The sequence below is a fragment of the Talpa occidentalis genome, unplaced genomic scaffold (assembly GCF_014898055.3).
Source record: "Talpa occidentalis isolate TD23 unplaced genomic scaffold, MPIMG_talOcc4v2.1, whole genome shotgun sequence".
Classification (NCBI taxonomy): Eukaryota; Metazoa; Chordata; class Mammalia; order Eulipotyphla; family Talpidae; genus Talpa; species Talpa occidentalis.
In genome coordinates, this window is record NW_026555331.1 from 82435474 (window position 1) to 82456053 (window position 20580).

General features: G+C 41.1%; 1 protein-coding gene across 1 annotated transcript in view; it reads left to right on the top strand.

The window, feature by feature from the left end:
• The window catches only part of CDK14 (cyclin dependent kinase 14), a 520730-nt gene that overhangs the window by 412368 nt on the left and 87782 nt on the right, over positions 1-20580 (top strand). Inside the window, exon 11 of the mRNA XM_054692320.1 lies at positions 12511-12574. Within this exon, the coding sequence (XP_054548295.1) occupies positions 12511-12574 (64 nt within the window). The remainder of the gene's footprint in view (positions 1-12510; positions 12575-20580) is intronic.

Consider the following 20580-nt stretch of genomic DNA (forward strand, 5'->3'; position numbering starts at 1 on the left):
AGACTCTGACTTGCATTAGCAAGCACCAGCGTCCCCAGGCAGGGTGGGGCAGGTGTTTCTCAACAACAAGAAGCTAATTGTAGAGAGGAATCTCAAAGATGAGGCATCAAGGTGGACCTGTTCTCATTCATACTGAGCTCCTCTAACCAGGCCTTCCCCACCAGCTAAGCTCCAGCTCCTCTATCCTGGGGTTGTTGGCTCCCACTGATACCTTCGATAAGCACTCCCTAGGCAGCCCCAAAGACAGTTTGGTTCATGACCTCAGGCACTCCCAGTGGCTGAGGTGTGTGTATTTCACACCCAGATTTCTTGGTTGATTTCTAATTTCTAGAACTTTGGTGTCTGTCCTTACAGGTCTGTAAGCCCCACCCCCTCCAGCATTAGACCGGGGATCTTTACTCCCCCAATCCTTTCCTCTGAAAATAGTCCCCTCCATTTTCTACGCCTGGCTGTGTGTGCCCCCTGTCCACTGCAGTCCCTGGGTACTAAAGTCCCTAGTGTGCGTGTGATCCCCAGTCAACAAAAAATAGCTGCTTATAGCAGCTGCTCCTCCCTCTGGAGTCACGCTGCCCAGCCAGTGTTCCAAGGAAAAATTCTGTTGCCATTTTCCCACCCTCTGTGCCGTGTAGCTTTTCCTGCCAAAATCGATAATCCTGCAGTCATGCTCCTGGTTTTATCTGTATATTATTGTATTGTGTGTGTGGAAAGGTTACCCTGGCATCCTTCCTCTCACCATCTTGCCATAACGCCCTACATGCTGTATAAAAATAATCTTACAAGTTACTCTGGATGAAGATGTACCAGCAGTCATAACTTCCTGTCTACCACTTGGGTTTTGGGGGATGAAAAACGAAGTTAGAAAGAAATCTGTAAAGCAGTGCTTCTCAGATTTTAGTATGCGTTTGAGTCACCTGGGGTTCCTTTCGAATTGTAAGTTCTGCTTCTCAGGTTGAGAGTGGAACCTAAACTTCTTTCTGCTGGTGATGCTGAAGCTGCTAGTTCAGGGCCCACATTTTGAGTAGTGAGGCTGTAGCATCCACTGCTCCTACCTCCATCTAGGTCCATCTTCTTGGGTCCATTTCCCCCCACTTTGTGTCACGGCTTCATGCAGTCAACCCAGTTCTGCTGCATTTGCTTGGCAACATCGCCCCCTCCAGCCTCTGCAGCCTCCACCCTGGGGCTGCTGGATGGGCGGGCGCATTTCCTCTGCTGTGGCTCCTGCTGCGTGCAGCTAGGGATGTCTGAGGCCTGTCACAGCATATCGCTTAGTGAAAAGAAGAGAAAGCTGTTGCGAGTGAAATCAATAAGGAAATCAGGGTTTAGGGAGACAGGGAATAGAAACAGAGGGAGAAAAGAGAGAGGGGAAAGAAGGAAAATTTAGTTGAAGGAAAGAAAACACAGATTAAATCATCTGCTTTCACTGCTGAATTTTCCAAGTTAAGAGCATTATCTGGAGTAGTTTCAAAATTATATTTTTAATTACCCTCTAATTTCTGTAATAGACAACTGCTTGTCTTATTCGTTTATTTATAGTCTTTTGTGGTCCTCTGCATCCAGGCAAAATACTTAAAAGAAAAATTTATGAGCCATAAACTAGATCGTGCTGCCCTTGAGTGATTACCTGGTGAAATTGAGTTGACAGTGGCTCCAACCCTTGCTGACTCTGCAATCGCCATGGAGATTCACAAAAGTCCACATACCTATGCTGCACCTTAGGCCAGTTAAATCATAATTTGGGCAGTAGGTCCCACTCATTAGTGTGTTTTTTAACTTTATTTTTCAGTGTTTTCCAGATGATTCCCTTATGCATCCAAGCTCTGCTTTGCTAAGCCCCTTTGTCTTCTAGTAGGTGAATTGAACCCATTTTAAATAATAAAACTCCCTGAGCTGTACTTTACATGTCTGGGTTTCTTTATATGTAAACCTTTGAAAACTTTGCAAGTTATTTTGGGAAGATCTTATTTAACCCGGCACCATCAGTTGAGCAGCTGATTAAACAGTCAAAACAGCTTCCTGAAATATGGCAACTTTTCACTTTCTCAGTCTCGTGGCTCCCCCTGCTGGCTGTTTGCAGTTAAAGCACCCTGCTCTGCGGAACCTCCCTGGGTGAATGTGTCCTGGGTCAAACACAACCCAGAATCACGGGGTTTTAAAGCAGCTTGCGCCACACCCCCCACCCTCTTTCTTAGTTTATAATACTAACAATTTTGCACTTTGAAATTTTTTATTATACTTTTAAAATTTGAAATGTTTCAAGAGTACACAAAAAAGTAAATCTCTCTTCTGTACAAGATACCCAATCAAACTTCACAACAGAGCAAATACTTGTTAAAATACTGTTAGTTTTTTTATTAAGTTTATTTTTATTGAGGTAATTTTGGCTTACAACACTGTATGTGTTTTAGGGGGTTAGGTCCATACCTCCACAGATGTATGTTATCACAACCACCACCAGCAAGACCCTAGAACTCTGCTGCAGTGCATTGGGCCCCTCTCCAAGCAACACTCCCACACCTTTGCCCCCCGCCCCCGCTGGTAGCCTCAGTTCTGCTGTAAGATTTCAGGGTTTGTTTTGGTTTGGTTTCTTCTGTTCTTCTGTTCCTCTATAAAGTAGCTTTTCTAGAACATGTGTGTCATGGCTACTGCCAAAAATGGTCAGAACACAAACTAACCCTATACTTAGTGGCACTTTAGGTCTGGTCTGGGGAATGGGAGAAGAGAGGAATTACATATGTATGTGTCTGAGTGTGGACACACATCATATATGTGCACACACACCACACACACAGGTAGTTTGCTTATCTTGCAGCTAGAAAATATTTTCATATCAGTCATTGATTGTTCTTGTTCCCTGCAAAATGGTTAGCAGTGATACTTACTTTGTATAGAAAATGGGCAAGGACAACAATCCCACTCTCGGGCATGTAGCTACAGAGTATGAGACCATCACCCAAAAACCCCATGTGTGCCAGTGTTCACAGCAGCATTATTTGGGGGGGGATGATTTTTTTTTAAGATTTTTATTTATTTATACAAGCACTGGGTACAGTCTGAAGCGCGGGAGGGTGAGAGGATGCACCAGAGCCAGAGCGGGGAACAGAACAGGCAGAATGACGAAATACACTGCTAAGGGGAGCAGCGGGCAGCAGGAGAGCTCTGCGCGCCATGTGGGACTCTCGCCAGCGGCTAGGGATCGAACTGGCGCTGCAGAGGCTGCGGGCAGTTTTGCAGCCCAGCACTCAACCGCTGCGCCACCAGATGAGGCCCAATATTACCTTTTAGTAATCTTAATTTACATAGTTTCTCCACAAAATTCAACATACTTTCATTTTTTTAAAGATTTATTTATTTATTTATACAAGAACCGGGGTACAGGCCAGATGTGCGGGAGGGTGAGAGGATTCACCAGAGCCAGAGCGGGGAACAGAACAGGCAGACTGATGAAACACACTGCTGAGGGGAGCAGCGGGTGCGGCAGGAGAGGTCTGCGCGCCATGTGGGACCCTTGCCGGCTGGCCGGGGATCAAACCGGCACTGAAGAGGCTGCGGGCAGCTTTGCAGCCCAGCGCTCAACTGCTGAGCCACTAGGGGAGGCCCACACAGTAGCCTTATTTACCATAGCTGGGGTGTGGTAGCAGCCTAAATTCCATTCAGTGGATAAACAGATCAAGAAAATATGGTGCATACATCTTATGGAATACTATACAGTGCTAAGAAAGGATAAAACGCTGCCATTTTCAACAAAAAGGAGGGAAGTCAAGAAAATTAACGTCAGCACAATACCATTCACATAGCAGGTAACTTGGCATCATAAAACACTTTTAAAAACTAGTGGACATCAGTAAACATCCTGAGGGCTCTGAGGCAGGATGTGGGAGGGGAGGGGTGAGAGAGGGACAAGGGGCTGAAGGGCTGGTGGAAGGGGGGAGGGGGAGTTTGTCAAATTCAGGCACAACCGGGAGCATCACATTTAATTAGTGGCAGTTAGTCTGGCAATGTCATCTGCTCAAGACATTAATATTAATTTCAAAAGAGAGGAAAATGGGAAAGGGAAGCTTTCATGTATATCTTTTCTGCATACTTTTTATCGAATTTTGGTCTGCCCTTCTCCTTATCAACTCACTTATTAAGTTATAACTCTCCCTATGTTATAATTGTGGCCAAATAAAACCAAAAGTAGATATGATTGCATGTCCTCATCTTAACACCTGAACTCTCTGTTGCAGTGTTACGTCAGAATTGTATCGCAGATGATTATGTCTGTGGAGGCAGAATTTGATCCTCATTTTATCTAAATGCAAAATGCGGCCTAGTCCTACCCTCAGCTCTGATTCAGCCTCAGAAAGCTGCCCTCTCCATTTTCTGTAGTTCTTGTCATTAGCGCGTCCTTCCCTGTTGGCTCATCTTTGAACCCATTGTCTCTTGTCCGCCGTCTGACTCCGCACAGCATAAATGCCCTGCAACCCTGAGCTACTTGATCTATTCAAGGGAGTAGGTCTCAAGCCACTTCTTTTCCATCCCAGGTAAACATTTCCAGCCCACCTCCAGGGACGTGGCCCCACCGCTCCCTGGCCTTTCTAGGTACATCTCGAAGAAGACTGCCTTGCTTATTTTTGTCCCTCTTCGCAGGCAGCGATCCAAGATGTGTTCTGGCTTGGATATGGCACAATTCAATGATTCAATCTGTTGCAGCTGTTTATTGCTACACGCACTGTTACCACAAGCGCCATGCACTTCCGTCATCTCACAGTTCCCGTGGGTCGGGAGTCCTGCATGGGTGCTCTGCTTTGGGATCTGACAGGGCTACCATCGAGGTGTCAGCTGGCCCTGCAGCCCATGGGGTGGAAGGGGAGGAGTGCAATCCACTTCCAAGCTCGCGTGGTTGTTGACAGCATTCAGTTTCTTGCAGGCTAAGGCCTGCTTTCCCCTTGCAAGAATATTAGCCAATATTGGAGAGGTTTAAAAATGAGCACCAAGCTAAGATTTTTCTCCTGAATGTTCTCAAAAGAAGTGAAAAGGGAACAACTTTCTCATTTTTGTGAATAAATATATTTTAATGCCCCATGCGTGCCCTGAGATAGCCTCCAGTTTGGGGGTGCGTAGCCCACAAGGGGTTTTAGGCCAGTAGTCCTGTTGCTGGAGTTGGAGTCACCTGTGAGGCTTTGGCAACGAGATGATTTAATGGTTGTCTTCTGAGAACTAGCCAGGGCACTTTTAAAACAATTATCAATGGAAGCATTCTCCTACCCTGGGGTCATCTTGGAAATTGGTATTTTTGGTTTTCATTTTGAATAAGGGGTGCTACTTACTTTTAGAGGGTAGTAGCCACAACACTAGACTCTTAGCATCGTGGGTCAGTCCTGCACTGGGAGGAAGTAAGTAGCCCTGTAATTAAAATGGAGTGGCTCGGCCTCTTTTTCACCTTCCACTGCCAGCCTCTACAGCTACCACCTGTGGCCTTGCTTTCCTCCCAGGTTCCTTTGCCCATGCGTGATGGATGCAATAATGTGTTATTTGCAAAAAAGTGCTTGAAAGTGTGAGAGCATGGGGCATGCATGCCTGTGATAACAGAGGCAGGGACTGAGAAGCTGGATAGCACAGGCACTCATACCTCTAAAGTCAGACACCCAAGAGGTCATAACCAGAGAGATTGAGAGGAGAGAGAAAGAGAAGCTCGTGGGGGCCGGGAGGCTGGGTTGCTGCCTGCCCCCAAGCTCCTCTACACTCACTGCCTCCCTGCTTGCTGGTCTGCCTGTATCTGGTTCCCTGCTTCAGCATTAAAGGCCTGTCAAATTTACCAAGCGCACCAGGATTCCTTATCCATCTGCTGGAATCAAGGATGAATCTGCCACCCTACTCCTGGTTTGCCACCACAAATGGCATAAATCAGCAGGATTTGACATGACGGAAAGAGAACACAACAAGCCAGCAAACCTATCAGTGAAACACTGCGTTATAATTTTCCAAGCATAGAATTGGTTAACATCTCAGCTTTACATATAAATATAGTAGCATAAATAACTCAATACTAGACTATATATAAATGATTTTTACTTGCAAACACAAAGCATTTGCTCCAAGTAATCAATCATTCATTGCAGACAATCTTATCACTAACAGCAATGCTACTTATGAAAGTCTAGTCTTAGATAGACTAGACTTATATTCTAGTCTTGAATTTGTCATTATATGAAACTCTGGCTTCAGGGAAACTCCACATAGGTACAAGCATCCAGATACCGCATTTTACCCTTTTCCTGCTCTGTTTGATTTTTTTTTCCTATTGAAATACTTACCTCTTCATGCAGTCCTTAGACAATGTTGATTTATTTATTTTTTTACAATTATGTGTAGTTGCCTTTTATTATCTTAGTTCCTTCTGGACAAGACAGAATGTTTTTATATATATATATATATATAATATATGCATTAAATAGATACATATAAATATATAAAACAAAATATGTGAAACAATATTAAATATATAGAACATATATATAATAAATAGATATATAAATATATAAAATGTGTGTGTGTGTGTAAAGGGGTACCATCATGTGAGGCCTGAACGCCCCTGCTTTAAAGGGTCCCTGGTGGCTCTCACATACACCAGCTGAGGATCTAGCCTAGGAGCCTCTCTAAGGCCTCTTTACTCACCGCTTGGCTTCAGGTCTCACCTGTCAAAACTGCTTCCCAGAGTGTCACATAACACAAATCTGGTCCCAGGATCCCCCCCTCTGAATGCCTTGAGCAACTGCACAGAATCTTCTGTTTGCAATACATGTCCTATGGACATAGCTTCTGCCTGCCCCTCTCACCTCCAGGTCATTCCCCATCTCTCCACTCTGCTTAGAGCAGCCTGGAAATATGTATATGGATCCTGAGAGATGAACTTTTGACTGACATAAACAGAACTCTCTAGCATATAAATATGGTGGTAAAAAAAAAAAAGCAAGTGTTAAAATGTGAGTTATAAAATATGAGTTGCTACAACTCACATGCAGTTCCCAGAAGGGTGTTACCAGAGGATACCACCAGGTCAATTAAGAGTACACAGGCACAAACACACACACACACAGTGTCTCTGCCCCCACTCTCTCTCTCTACCTACTGTCCTCCTATTCATCTCATCTGAACACTTAGGCATTTTGGAAATCTGTTTTAATGATGCTTTTTCTTTACACTGTCCCTCAGTGTCTTCCTCAGCTCCCCAGGTACTTGTCAGACTCCTACTGGAGCACCCATCCTGTTGGGGCTTCTGTTCTGCATGCTGGTCTCCCTCCAGATAAGCAAAGACACCTACCTTTGTAGGTACCACACCTAGGAAAGGACTAGCCACGTTGTCAACACTCAGTCCATTTCTCTATTACATGAATGAAAAACAAAGTTAACATGTGTATGGTACAAAATTTGAAGTGAAAAGTTAGGTCCCCATCCATCCCGATTCCCAGCCACTCTTTCCCCTTCCCAGTGACCACCACCATCATTCATTTCTTTTAAAAGTATCATGCCTAGTCATGCCTAGAAGTTCTCTGTCTAGAGAGAGAAAAGAAGATTTGGTCCAAACACACAATTGGCAAGTCTGAGGATTTCCATGAGACATTTGTTCCCTTGGATCATTGATCATTTCCTTCTCTCCTCGGCCACCATTGATTTCCTACAAATTGCATCTTTTCTCTTCCCCTTCAATATATCCCATCCTTTCAACATCTGCCTTTTTTTTTTAACCATTGTGCCCACCTCTTAAACTGTCCTTCTCTGCATCATTCAGGAAGCCATTGGACCCGGAGCCATTCCTTTTCATCACCACCTGCTCTGCCCTTTACACATTCATTCTGCTATTTATGTGCAGCTTAAGGTTCAAGTATCTCTGGAATAAGTCTCTTCCACATTTCCACTTGGTAATTGTTTTTCTAGATGGAGAGTACACAAGTAGGATAAGAGTTAGGGAAGTGCTGCTTTTTCTCTGTCTCCTCTGGTGGTTAGCTGCTTGCCATCTGTTCTAGAGTGCCACGTGTAATATCCAAGCCGAATCTGCCAAACCTCTTCACAAGTTTCATTTAGTACTTCTCACCAAGGAGCCAGAAAAAAAAATCTGCCAGAACCTAAATAGCACAGCCACAAAATAATCATTATTTCAGAGAAAATATTATTTCAGAGCTCTTATTGTATATACATGTATTTCAGTTTAAAAGTCATAAAAATCAGTAAGTTGTCCATTTCCTCAGAGTTTATAACTGAATGTTGAGTCATCAACAGCCCTCAAGAGTGTCCAGCTCATAAAATGGAAAATATTGAAGTGGGAATCCAGAATGTTCTATGGCACTTCATTAGCATATTATTGCTATGAGCCAGTTTTATCTGCATCAGATCAGTCGGGATTCCTCTGTGCCAGTGTCTGCCTTAGAGATTTCTCTGTACTCTTGACTTAAGAAGATATCCTAGTCCTTGTTGTGCTTAAACCATCGGTTTTATTCAGGGAAAGCCCATGAACTGCTGTTTAACAGCCCCAGCCCCAGGGTGTATCCAAAAGCAAAGACTAGAAATTTAGGAATTAGTGGCATCATTAATAATTTGGAAGGATAAGTAGATATTTCTGATAAATATCTAATAATTCTGAGCTCTGGAAGTTCAGAATTTGCTTTTTTTCCCCCTGTTGTTCCTAAAGTAGATGTTTCTGCTTTGTTTTCTCAGCATCTTTCTCTGGCATCATCAAAGGTGAGATTATGGGTGGCCTTTATGCCAGACCCATCTGTGCAGGGGTGAACACAAAGAGTAAGTTTGAGGTCACTAAATCATAGTTCATCAGGGCCAGACAGTAAATCTCTACTGATAAGGTGAGATCATCTCTTGCTTTTCCTCCCAAATGCTAACTAGTCTAGGAAATCACTGAGATGCCCTCTGGGAATTGTGTATGCGTGATATCGACAGGGAAATAAGACCATTTTGTAGTTCATTTTTTGGCATTTGCTTTTTACTGCCATATAAATGCTAGAGTACCAAATGTTTTTCTCTATCTTGAATTCTTCTCCCAAGGCCCATGTCTACCCTTTACACATCCTCCAACCTAACCTACAGCATTTCCAACATTGAATAAGAATAGGTCCAAAAGTAAATTCACTGCCTCCAAAATGCTCTATTGTCTGCTTTCTTTATTTCAGCTGATAACTTCTTGTTTCTACAAAATGGCTCTTAAACAGTAAAACAAACAAACAAAAAAAAATTGTACATTGTGACTCATAATGCACATATACACACACAGATTTATTTAAACAAAAGTTTCCTAAAACAATATGTGTCTTTACCATATATTTCATCTTTTGAAAGCTGCTCATGTCAATGCCCTATATGGAATCCACAACCCTCCATGGGTGATGTTACTCTACGTGAGAAACCTGGAACAGATAAAGTGCAGTCTCCATGGATTCAGTGTCTGGCCCTAGCATCCCATTCCACAACGCGGTCTACAATCCAGGCACACACCTCTCAGTCAGTCAGTCAGCATTTACTAAGTTTAGTGCCAGACACATGATAAGCACAGGATCCAATGGGGAACACCATGATCTCCATCTAAGAGGTCCATGGGCCAGTGGGGAAACAGACAAGTAACCTGACAGTCATGAGGCAACGCATAGTCCTTTTCAGAGAACGCTGCACATAGCCCTCGGGGATCCCAAAGATTATAGCTAGGAACTTGGGCCTGAGAATCCAGAAACTCAAGAAAAAGGTGACCTGTGCACAAAGCTAGAAATAGGCATTAACCTGGACAAGTCAAGGCCAGGGCATCCCCCAAGAGGAAACTAATATGAGTGGTCATGGGGCCTGAGCTGCATAAGAATTTGGAGAATTAAAGTATTTTGACATAGCCTTTCCTTGTAACTAGAACATTCTCATTCCAAACCATTTCCCCTACCAACCCAACTATAAATAGAATCGGTGTTCCCTCTCCCACTCAATTATCCTCTCCCTTCCCCCAGGCAGCCTCAAGCACACTACCTCTTCCCTGCCCCCCTTCCTCTCCCTCGCCAGGGTGGGCGCACCTCCTGGTGGAACCCTAGTTTCACCTTCCCATCTTCTCTAGTGAACACAATAAATGTTAGCACAGTGAAGAGATGGACCGATAAAGGAACAGGGGAAAGTACAAGCCCTGGGCACAGGCTTCAGGGGAAGCTGCTTAAACAAATCCCTGGAAGACATTTTAGCATATCAGACCATGCTGTTGTAAGGCTGAAGTGACCTACGATGTTCAAAGCCTGCTTGTTGACAGTGGTGGGGATCCCATTTTGAATATTGATGGCACATCAGATGGAATTTTCTTCCACACTGTTTTATTTACAAAAAGCTACCTTTGGGGCCTCCCTGGTGTCGCAGTGGTTGAGCGCTGGGTTGCTAAGCTGCCCGCAGCCTCTGCACCGCCGGTTCCATCCCCGGCCGCCCGCGAGGGTCCCACCTGGCGCCCAGACCTCTCCTGCCGCCCGCTGCTCCCCTCAGCAGTGTACCTCGTCATTCTGCCTGCTCTGCTCCCCGCTCTGGCTCTGGTGAATTCTCTCACCCTCCCGCGCTTCTGACTGTACCCAGTGCTTGTATAAACGAATTAATAAATCTTTAAAAAAAAAAAAGCTACCTTTGACTTTTCGAGAATACCTCTTTTTCCTTCTAATATTTTAAAAGTGTCTTGGTCCTGGAATTCTTTGTCAATTAATATAGATGAAAATCTGACCTCAGAATCTGTGCACACCCACTTTCCTAGTGCCAAGTAGTCTGTCATCTTGACATTTAACCTGAATTGTTTTTCCAAAAAGACTTACGGAAACAAAAATAGATTTTTTTAAATCTTCTTTTCCTTTGCCCACTTTCTACCCACTTTGTATTTCCTACGCAGATGGCCCAAGAGCGGTCGGCAGGAGAAGAATTTGAGGTCCTGGCATGTCATCAGTCACTACTGTAAAAACTTAAAAGTCTTATGTGTTCTCTCTTTGCAAATAATTTTTATGAGAAGCCCATACTTTCGACAGTCACTCTGAAATAGGACACTGGATTTGGATGAGAATACCTGTGGGAGTGTTTGCTAACACAAACGTTGTTGGAACAGGTACACTCAGGATAGCAATCAGACTTTTATTAGGAGAGGAGTCAACCAGTGCTTGCAAAATAACCAGTTACAATGTAAAAGAATAATTGTATCATTGATCCCTTGAGCCCAGATTCAGTGTCTAGTTATGTTCAAGGAGGTGCATAATCCGTGAATGTAACCTTGATCCTCCAGGGTGTGGAGGGAGCATGAAGCTCTCACTGGACTTACACAGTCCTCTGACATCCCGTGTAAATAAATGGATATGTAATCAGAGCTCTGTATGTACTTATTGCCCAGTAGTACCTGCTCATCCTCAGAGATATAGTGAAGAGCTTCATTTCCTCGCATCTCTCTGTCATTCTGCCTCCTTTGCCAGCTTTCTAGTCTTTGCCCTTTTGACCTGTTTAACCATGTTGGTCCTAGTTCGAGTTCTCTCCTAAAGGGCAGTGCCTCCCTGACCTGACCCTGTTTTCTGTGAGTGCTTTGCATAATATCTAATACTTACATAGTGCTTACAGGGTGCTAGGGGGTGGTGTTTTTGCTGCAAATGAGGTAGGTGCTGTTGTCACCCTAATTTGCAAATGAGAAAATTGAAGCTCAGTGAGGTTACTTCTTGCCCAAGGCCACAGGGGTGGCAGGTAGGGGAGCAGGAATTTAAACAGTCTGCTTTCAGGGTATGGGCTGTCAACCTTTCAGCTCTACTAGGCGACTTACTTCAATAGTGGAGAGTAGATGGTGGAGCTGAATATTTCAATGGCATGTGGGCAGTTATATGTGGGCTAGAATTCTCTTTAATTTCTTTAACAAGATCAAATATTGTGGTGGGAGAAAAGTAGATGGGGAAAGATGGTGCAATATGGATAAAAAAGAAAAGCATGTAGGAAGAATTGTATTTTGGGAAGAGGAAAGTATAAACCATAAAAGTAAAGATGTTAGGAATAATGAGAACTATGGCCAATAGAGACTGTGCATCTCCCAAGCTATCTGTCCTTTAAAATATTCTGATGCTCAGACAGAGGACTTGGGGAAGAAATGACAGAGTTCTTGGAGTTGTTAAATGACAAGAGATCTGATGCTTGAGTGAAGGGCTAAAGCTCATGAAAAAATCATGAGGGACACATCCAAACTTTCCTCAGTTCCATGAAGATGACGGCTAATCGTCTGAGTCTTAAGCCTACGTATTAAGTTTGGAGTTGATCAAATGCAGCAGAATTAACTGGTCTTACCACAGTCAGCTGCATTGGCTGGAACATAGACATTCATCTTGGGTGGCTCTTTAGCCTGGTTTGTTTTTACTGAAATAAAATCCCTGACACATGATAATGGGAAAAAAATCCAGAGTTTCATCATATGCTGTGTCCTCTTTCCTATACTGGAGAATTTTGAGTGCCTCAGAAATACTAAATCTGTTTCCACAATTTCCTCCTCTCCCTCAGGTTCTTGGAACGCCAAACGAAGACACGTGGCCTGGAGTTCATTCTTTACCACATTTTAAACCAGGTATGTTTCATTAATTACAAATGACTAAGTGCTTATTCTGTGTAAAGGGCAAATATATAAAATGCTCCCCATCAAGGTAATATATTACATTGACAAATTCTGGTTACTTTTGCCATTGCATAGTTTGCCTATTAGTGAATTGATCATCTTGGTTTGAAGTTGTCTGTAAAGATAGAATTAATGACATCCTTCAAGAGAGATTTTCGCTCTATGTACTTGGCTTAATTTGACTGGCCAGTCTTGTAGTAACTATTAATTCCATCATGGTCTGAAAAAACAACATTTTAGTTGTGGTACAACAATCCATCTGTGTGACTTCTTGTAATAATAATAGTGACAATAAAAAATTGTAACAAGAAAAACATCATGTTTGAATTTTAAAAATACATATATATGGTCATTTAATTTGCTTTTAAACATGTAACATGTTCTTAATGACCTACTGTATAGCACTCAATCTTTTTTAATGTAAAATATGTAAACCCTAAACTGGAAAATCTGACATAACTTTTAAAATAGGTTGTCATATTCTTTCTCACCAGTAGGTGGCAGTCATGAAATGTTTAGTTTTAATAATTAAATTTACAACAATAATCTCAACCATGGTCTATTTAATTTTGATAGGAAGGATGAAAGGATTGAAATTGGAAATTTAATAAAAATCACTGGGGTAAATTATTGTAAAATGACTTTGTTGTTGGCTGCTTTTTTTCTTTTTCTTGGATATAAAACATGGATTATAAAATGCAGACCCACCATAAAATTACTGAAAGGGATTTTATGGAAGATCTAACAGCCTGTTGTTTTGTGCAGGAAAATAGCTATAAATAATTTCTGTTGAGGAAGCCAAGTGTGTTCTTTTTCTCTTCTTCCTCTCTTTTGGGGGACCATCAGGAATAAATTATCAATCCCAAATAGTGACTGAGTTGGGAAACTATTTTTACTCTTAATATTTTTCTTCTGAAACTGCAGTGTGCTGAGAATTCTTTTGTCTTCTTTGGCTCTCCAAGAAAACTCTTTGTACTTCACTGAAATTTTAAAATAACTTCCATGTTCTATAAGACTAGAGACTGAACAGTTTAAAGTAGATGTTTTTTTCACTTTTTTTTAACCAAACAAGAAGCATTTTCTAACTACTCCACTTGGTTTTAATGGATTTTAAGTGAGAACATAGCTCTTTATAAATGTTCCAAGGAGTTTTAACTACCCCATATTAGTGCTATGGAAAGAAAACAGTATGAAAAGATTTTAAGTGAATAAAGTTAGATGCAGAAAGAAACAAGACAGTCATTCATTCTGCCACACTTTGCTCTAGAAAACATAGAGTCATTTGTTTATTTTGGTGTGAAGTGAATTTATCTTCATCATAAATGTGTTCTGGAAAGAACTAAGATACAGTGCAAATGAAGTTAACAGATTGAGAACTTGATGAGATCAAGGACTATGTATAGTAATATTTGGTGTTCAAAAATGTATGTTGCCCTGAATTTTATTGAATGTATAGCATAGGTATTTATTTGAGTCTCCCGGTGGGCATATATAAATTGGGAGATAGTGTTTAAGTTATTAATATTGTATACAAGCACCAGTACAGACAAATAATACAACAAAGATAATGGGGTTCCAGAAGAATAATCTATTTATATGGTATGAGGCATGGGTGCTAACAAGCAAGAAAGTTATTCCAACAAAGCTTTGGGCTTGCAGATACCTGTCAATGTGAAAAGTGCTTCCTGAATTGACTTCAGGAAGCCAAGGGGAGACAAAATCGTTGACTGAGAAAAAGGAAGCAAATCTGCAAGTCCTTCCATGTAATACGGATAAAAAAGAAAGACGTGTAGAAAGAACAGTATTTCTGTAACCAGACCATCCAGGGAAGCCCTAGTCTGTCACCTGGCCCTAACACTCCACTAGAGGAAGATACATATCCCCAGGGGAAGAAAATAGCAGTTTAGGGTCCATTTCTGAAGAGTTAGGAACCATCCCTACTCCACCTCCTTACTCTAACTCCAAAGTGTGGTAACCCCAAATCAAGGCAGAGCACAGGTTGACATTTGAAGCCCTCCAGACTGTAGAATCAAGGTGAGTAATTGAGAATTCTGAAAAGTCTTTGGAATTTCCTGCTGTAAAGGAAAACCCCGAATGCTTGAGTTGAGAGTGAGTAAAGTTTTGGTTGTGCCCTAACTACTTTAACAACTTAAACATAAGAACTGCAAAAAGCCCAGAAGGCATCTAGTTTTGCTTTCTCCTTTATAAGTTTAGGAATCTAAGGCCAGAGATGTTTCCAACTGTTTGAGTTTTAGTTGATTAGTTCATTGCTTTTCCTAGCATTACATGTGGTAAGATTGTGCTCCTGCATATGTATTGTTCCAACTTTTCATTGTTCTTCTAAAGCACATTTTATCGATAGTTACTTTATAAAGAAGATTATTCAAAAAATAGCCAGAATATGATCTCTGTATTTAGTAAAATACTCAGAACTACAAATATCACTTTGGATAACATGGTTTGGCTCTAAAATAAAATGTAGACTTCATGTGTAAGTTCGTTAGTCTCTTACGTGTTTCCCACCAAAGCAACATTCGACAGCTACTTAGTAACCAATTATTATTCGGGAGTTCAAAATGGGAGGCACTGTAAAATTCAGGGAGAAAAAGATTGCTGCTAAACAGGAAGCAATAAAAACAAATGAAATTTAGAAAGAAAATAATTCTTTTTTCCACAATTCAAGAAAGAGAACAGAGCATTTCTAACAATACTGTTCCTAAGAGAAAGTTAGTCAGTATAAGAGGTCATCTGATTAAGGAAATCATGAAGATGGACTTTCTTACAATGAAGGAAGCATGATAAATACAGAAGAATTTGCTTTGGAAGCAAATGGTGGATTGGTAGTATTTTAAGCATTCTATGCCCAAAGCTAAACACACAGACTTTGAAGGCAACATTTATGTATGAACTCTTGCACAAAGGCTTTGTAAGGAAGTAAACAATTTCACAAGTCCTGCCTATTCACAAGCCTGGATAGGGCCTCAAAACTAAATAGATCTAGACTTCCTAATTCTAGAGGGAGAATGTACATTATTTAAAAATGGAATACCATAGTATTTATTTAATAGTATATACCATAGTACTTACCATAGTAAATACCATAGTATTTAATACCATAGTATAATAACCTACATTTTTCTTGTAGGTTATTTATGTAGAATTTTAATATATTATCTCATTTGGTATTTAGGATCACTCTCAGTTATTATCCTAATATTGTATCCCATCTTACAGACCAGGACACTGGAGAACTGAGGCTCAGACAGATTGTGTGGCATGCCTAGGGTCACATCTCTAGTGTGTTGTAGAGCCAGAACTCAAAGGCAGGTCTTCTTATCCCCAGCCTGTTATTCTCACTGATATCTGCAACTCTCTTCCTCAGCCTCCTCAGCTGTAGCCATCAAACCAGGCTGGAGAATTGTCATACTCTTCTCAGCCCCTGCCTTGGCATCTTAAACACGATTTATTTTACAGATACCAGAACCCCCCTCCACCTGCTAAGTACAAGCCTCTTTTTAAGCCCTTCCCATAAATTGTCAATTTCAAAATGCCCTCTGTGGATGTCTAGTGTCTGACATGTGGTTCTTAGTACATATTTTCAGAGTTGCAGAGTTGAGGAAGCTTGAACCCTTGCCCCTCTGTTCACGCTCTTGAGTGTGATGGGAAAGCCATGAAAGCAGAAGTTGGAGGGGGATAGTCCATGCAGGAAGATTGAGAGAAGCGTATCTTCATGTCACGATGTAACCTGCAGAGACATCTTCCTCACTCTTCCAGAAGGTTCTGTCCAGCTCATAGAGTTAAATGAGATCATCTACTTTCATATTTATACTCTGCTACAGTGGTACTGAGTGGTCACAGGGCCTGTGAGCTGGAGAGAGAATGCTAACGTTGACATGCCATGTTTCAGTCAGCATGTCCATGCTTCAGATGCACTCACAAGCTCAGATTCTTCCTGAGTGCTCACTAGGACCCAGGCAGCATGGCAGACGCTGAAGATACTGTCCTGAATACAGCAGAACATCATCTTTCCTGATGGAGCTTACATATAAGAGGGGAGAAAAATGTAGACAAATTACAAGTTAATGTGGCTGGAGAAGTATGACCATGGAGAGAACAGGAGGAGGCCATCGAGTGGATGAGTCCTTTAGGTCTTAGATGAGGAGGTAGGATTTTTTTTTGAAGTGTGAGAGGAATCACTGGAGGGTTTTTGGGCAGGGGAGGAAATTGATATTTTATGTTTTCAAAAGGATTTACTGGTTACAAAAAGTCATGGACCTCTGACAGAGCTGGGAAGAGGCATCACATCAAGTGTGATCTCCTCTTGATTGGTATTTCTTCTTATAGCTCAGAGTTAAGAAAAGTCTATGATGTCAAATCCTGCCTCCGGGAAAAATTATTCTCACATCAGTTAGCAGCAGTGCCCTAGTCATTGGAGACAGTGTTTTCCCTATGGATCTGCAGGTGGCCAACCGTGGATATAAAATAAGTCGTAGACATGGCCAAATATGAAATAAGAAATGGCCCAAAATCTTGACAGTTACTCAAAAATGAACAATAATAATTTAGTTCCTCCCAATAGGCAGATCTATCTTGGAAAATACTTTCATGAATTGTAGAAACCCACTTCAGTGCAAACCTCTGTACTGACTTTCTCACTATTGACTTGAAATACTTCCCATTTATTTTCACTAGAGAGCATTGATAATGATGGATACTGGCATTGTCTAGAAAATTTTAGAAAAAAATGTAGTAAGGTTACATCTACAAGGGGAAATAAAGTTTGTTTGATTGTAGCCTTACTACCTACAGAAAATTCCTAAGCAAACTGGTTTTACCACTCTTATTCTCTGAAATGCTATAAAATTCAGTTTGAGATTTATCCACACTTCATCTCACCAAAGTTGACATGGAATGCCAATCACCAAATAAAGACTCATCTTCAGAAACTGCCGATATCACCTAAAGATTAAAATCTGGTAAACTGTCCAATTTGTGTGACTCAGGAAAATCATTCTTAGGAAAGAATTGGAAATTTATCCTAAAAAGTAGAGACCACATTAAATGAAGACATGGATGATTTTCAATGTATTAAAAGAACTATCTCCTTAAAAAGAACAGTAGGATGAGTTGTCACATACTCCTGGCATTCCCATAAACCAACCCTATCCATGTTTTGCTCCCTTTATGTTGTCACTTGGTGTTTTATATATATCCCTCTCACAATAAATGCTCCCAAATGTATAACTAGAAATCTATGCACTGCAAAAAGTCCTCTGGGTCTCCTGACCCTGAACTTTTAGACACCTTTCCAAAGACTTAAAAAATCAAGATCTCAGCAAGGGGAACAAGGGTGTTGAAAGTTTGGATCTAAGACAAGAAAGTGATCACTGTTACTATGTCTCGACCACAGTAACTTGAGTAGCAGACTATCCCCAGGAAGGAGTAGTACTCCCCATTGCCAAACCCTTGCACAACTGACTGTCTTGAGAAGCCATTCCGCTATGAGAGATTCATGACTATGTGGTTGAAATAAGGATGAAAGAATTTCCTGTCCTCAGTCTCTGGGACATTGGAAACACAGAGAACAGCTTGCAGTTTAATAATCTGAAAATCTGTGTAGAGTTTTTAGCATCTGAAAATTCTTAGGAACAAAATAATGCAAATAATGCAAGCATTTTAAGGGTTGATTGGCTGGTGATGTGTTTTTCATTGGACAGTTTTTTTTTGTTTTTTTTTTTTTTACTGTTTGCCAAATTATTTCATGTGTGTTATCTTATAAAATCAAAGTAAGAGGGCAGGTAGACAGGAAACTGGGCAAGGAAAGTCCTACCTCATGGTACAAGGTAGAAAGTACTGGGTCAAAACTAGAGTATCAGTCAATTCCATTATCATAGTGCTCAAACCACCTCAAGCCAGTGCCCCACACTGATAAGGATTTGCTAATTGCTTGGACCTCCGGGTGAGCTGGATTTCAGATAATCTTGTCTGCAGGACTTGCCGCCAAGCTGCGGTTTGAGTTCCTATCTTTCCACACATCTCTCATCCTTCTTGGAATGGCAGTAACAAAATAATGTTCTTCTTGTAACAAAGAAACGTAGCACAAGAGGTCAAGTCCAATGCCAAGGCGCATTTCAACCTGTGTCAGTACCACTGACATTCCATCGTTCATACATAACTACAATGGGACAAAGAAGCAGACCCCACTGATAAAGGTGGGACAGGGGAGAGAAGAAATATTTTCAGAATAACAGCCTAATCTCTCATTCCAAATTTTCTGACTTCCAGGCTTGTCAGCTTTTCCTGGCTAAAAGAAGTGATTCAAGTTTACTGATTTAAAATAATGTTAATTTAAAAAAAATCTTTTAGACCATTATCATAGACTTATGCCATACAAATACGTGCTTGTGGAATAATAACTCTTATGCCAGTATGTAGATGCAAAGAAAAATCTTGGTGTCTGTTATTTAAGATGCAAGTAATATTTTAGCCCCCGAATATTCAAGTTAGACCAATAGGATGATAAACTGACTACTAAATAATTAGCTCAGTTATAAGAACCGATAAAATTTTCTTCACTCACATCAACCCTTAATACAGCACCCTTAGAATGCCTTGAGAGCTAACAGGCAATAATATTTATAATGCAGGTCATTGAGAAAGGACCTAAGATGTATATGTACACACATGCTTTTGCCTTAGAGTCACTCTAATCTTGACTATAGAAAAGAACAGTTTACAATCTCAGAAAATACCAATCCTTAATCTCCACTATATATTAGAATCATAGAATTACATATAAGGATTTAGAAGAGTATTAACAGTTCTGTGATTTTTATTCATTTATCTAACCATTGCCTCAATATTGGTATTTAGGGTAACTTATGTATTTACCTTCCCTGGAGTAATATTGCTTTCAATATATCACACATCTGCCCCATATGTGTATGACATCACCGTGCAACATGATCAGTTTTTTCAAGCATATTATTAATAATAGTTGTGATAGTAGCAAAAGAGAACAGGCATTCTGGGTCAGGCACTCTTATCAGCTCTAAGTAATGTATCCAGGGTCCACCAGACTTTGGAAGACATTTGTCTGGTTACTTCCTATTAACACAAGGCACTTATTATCCTTTGATTAACAGGGTGTGAGGCATTCATAGCCATGAAAGGAGTTTTGAGTGGAGAGTGTTGAGTGAATTCTTTGTGTGCATTTTGGTTTTTCTAATCAGATTATTTCTAGAGCAGTCTTAGGCTCATAGCAAATTTGAAGAGAAGGTGCAAATTTCCCATATACCCCTTGCTCTTAAAGATGCACAGCCTTCCCATTATCAGCATCTCCCACAAGAGTGGTGTCTCTATTAAACAGTTGCTGGACCTATATAGACTCAAAGTCCATAGTTGACTTTGTAACTCAGAGTCCATAGTTGACATGAGGGTTCACCACCGGTGTTGAATGTTCTGAGGGTTTGGACATCTGTCCACCTATTTAGTATCAGACAGTCCTAAAAACAAATCCTGTGCTCTGCCTATCCATCCTTCTCCTGCCCTAACCCCTAGTTATTCTACCTAGTTTTGCCTTTTGCAGAATGTTGTATAGTTAGACATGTGCAGGTATTTTATTGGAGTTAATGGAGATTTGATTTGTTTGTGCTGCTGCTGGCTTTGTTTACTACTGGGGTTACCCTTCAAGGCACTCTGTGACACACAGGTGTCATGGATTAGTAGCTAAGCGCATCATCTCCAGATTCAGACTCTGGGTTCAAACCCCTGCCCTGCCACTTATGAACTGCGGAACATGGACAGCGTGTGCAGGGTTTCAGTGTATGTATGTGTCTTGATTCTCCATGTTCGAAAAGATGAGACCCATGTCACCTCCCTTATAGTATGAGCACTAAAGTTAGTTTATATTTGCACACCGCATAGGACAAAGGAAATCTTTGCTAAATATCACTGAG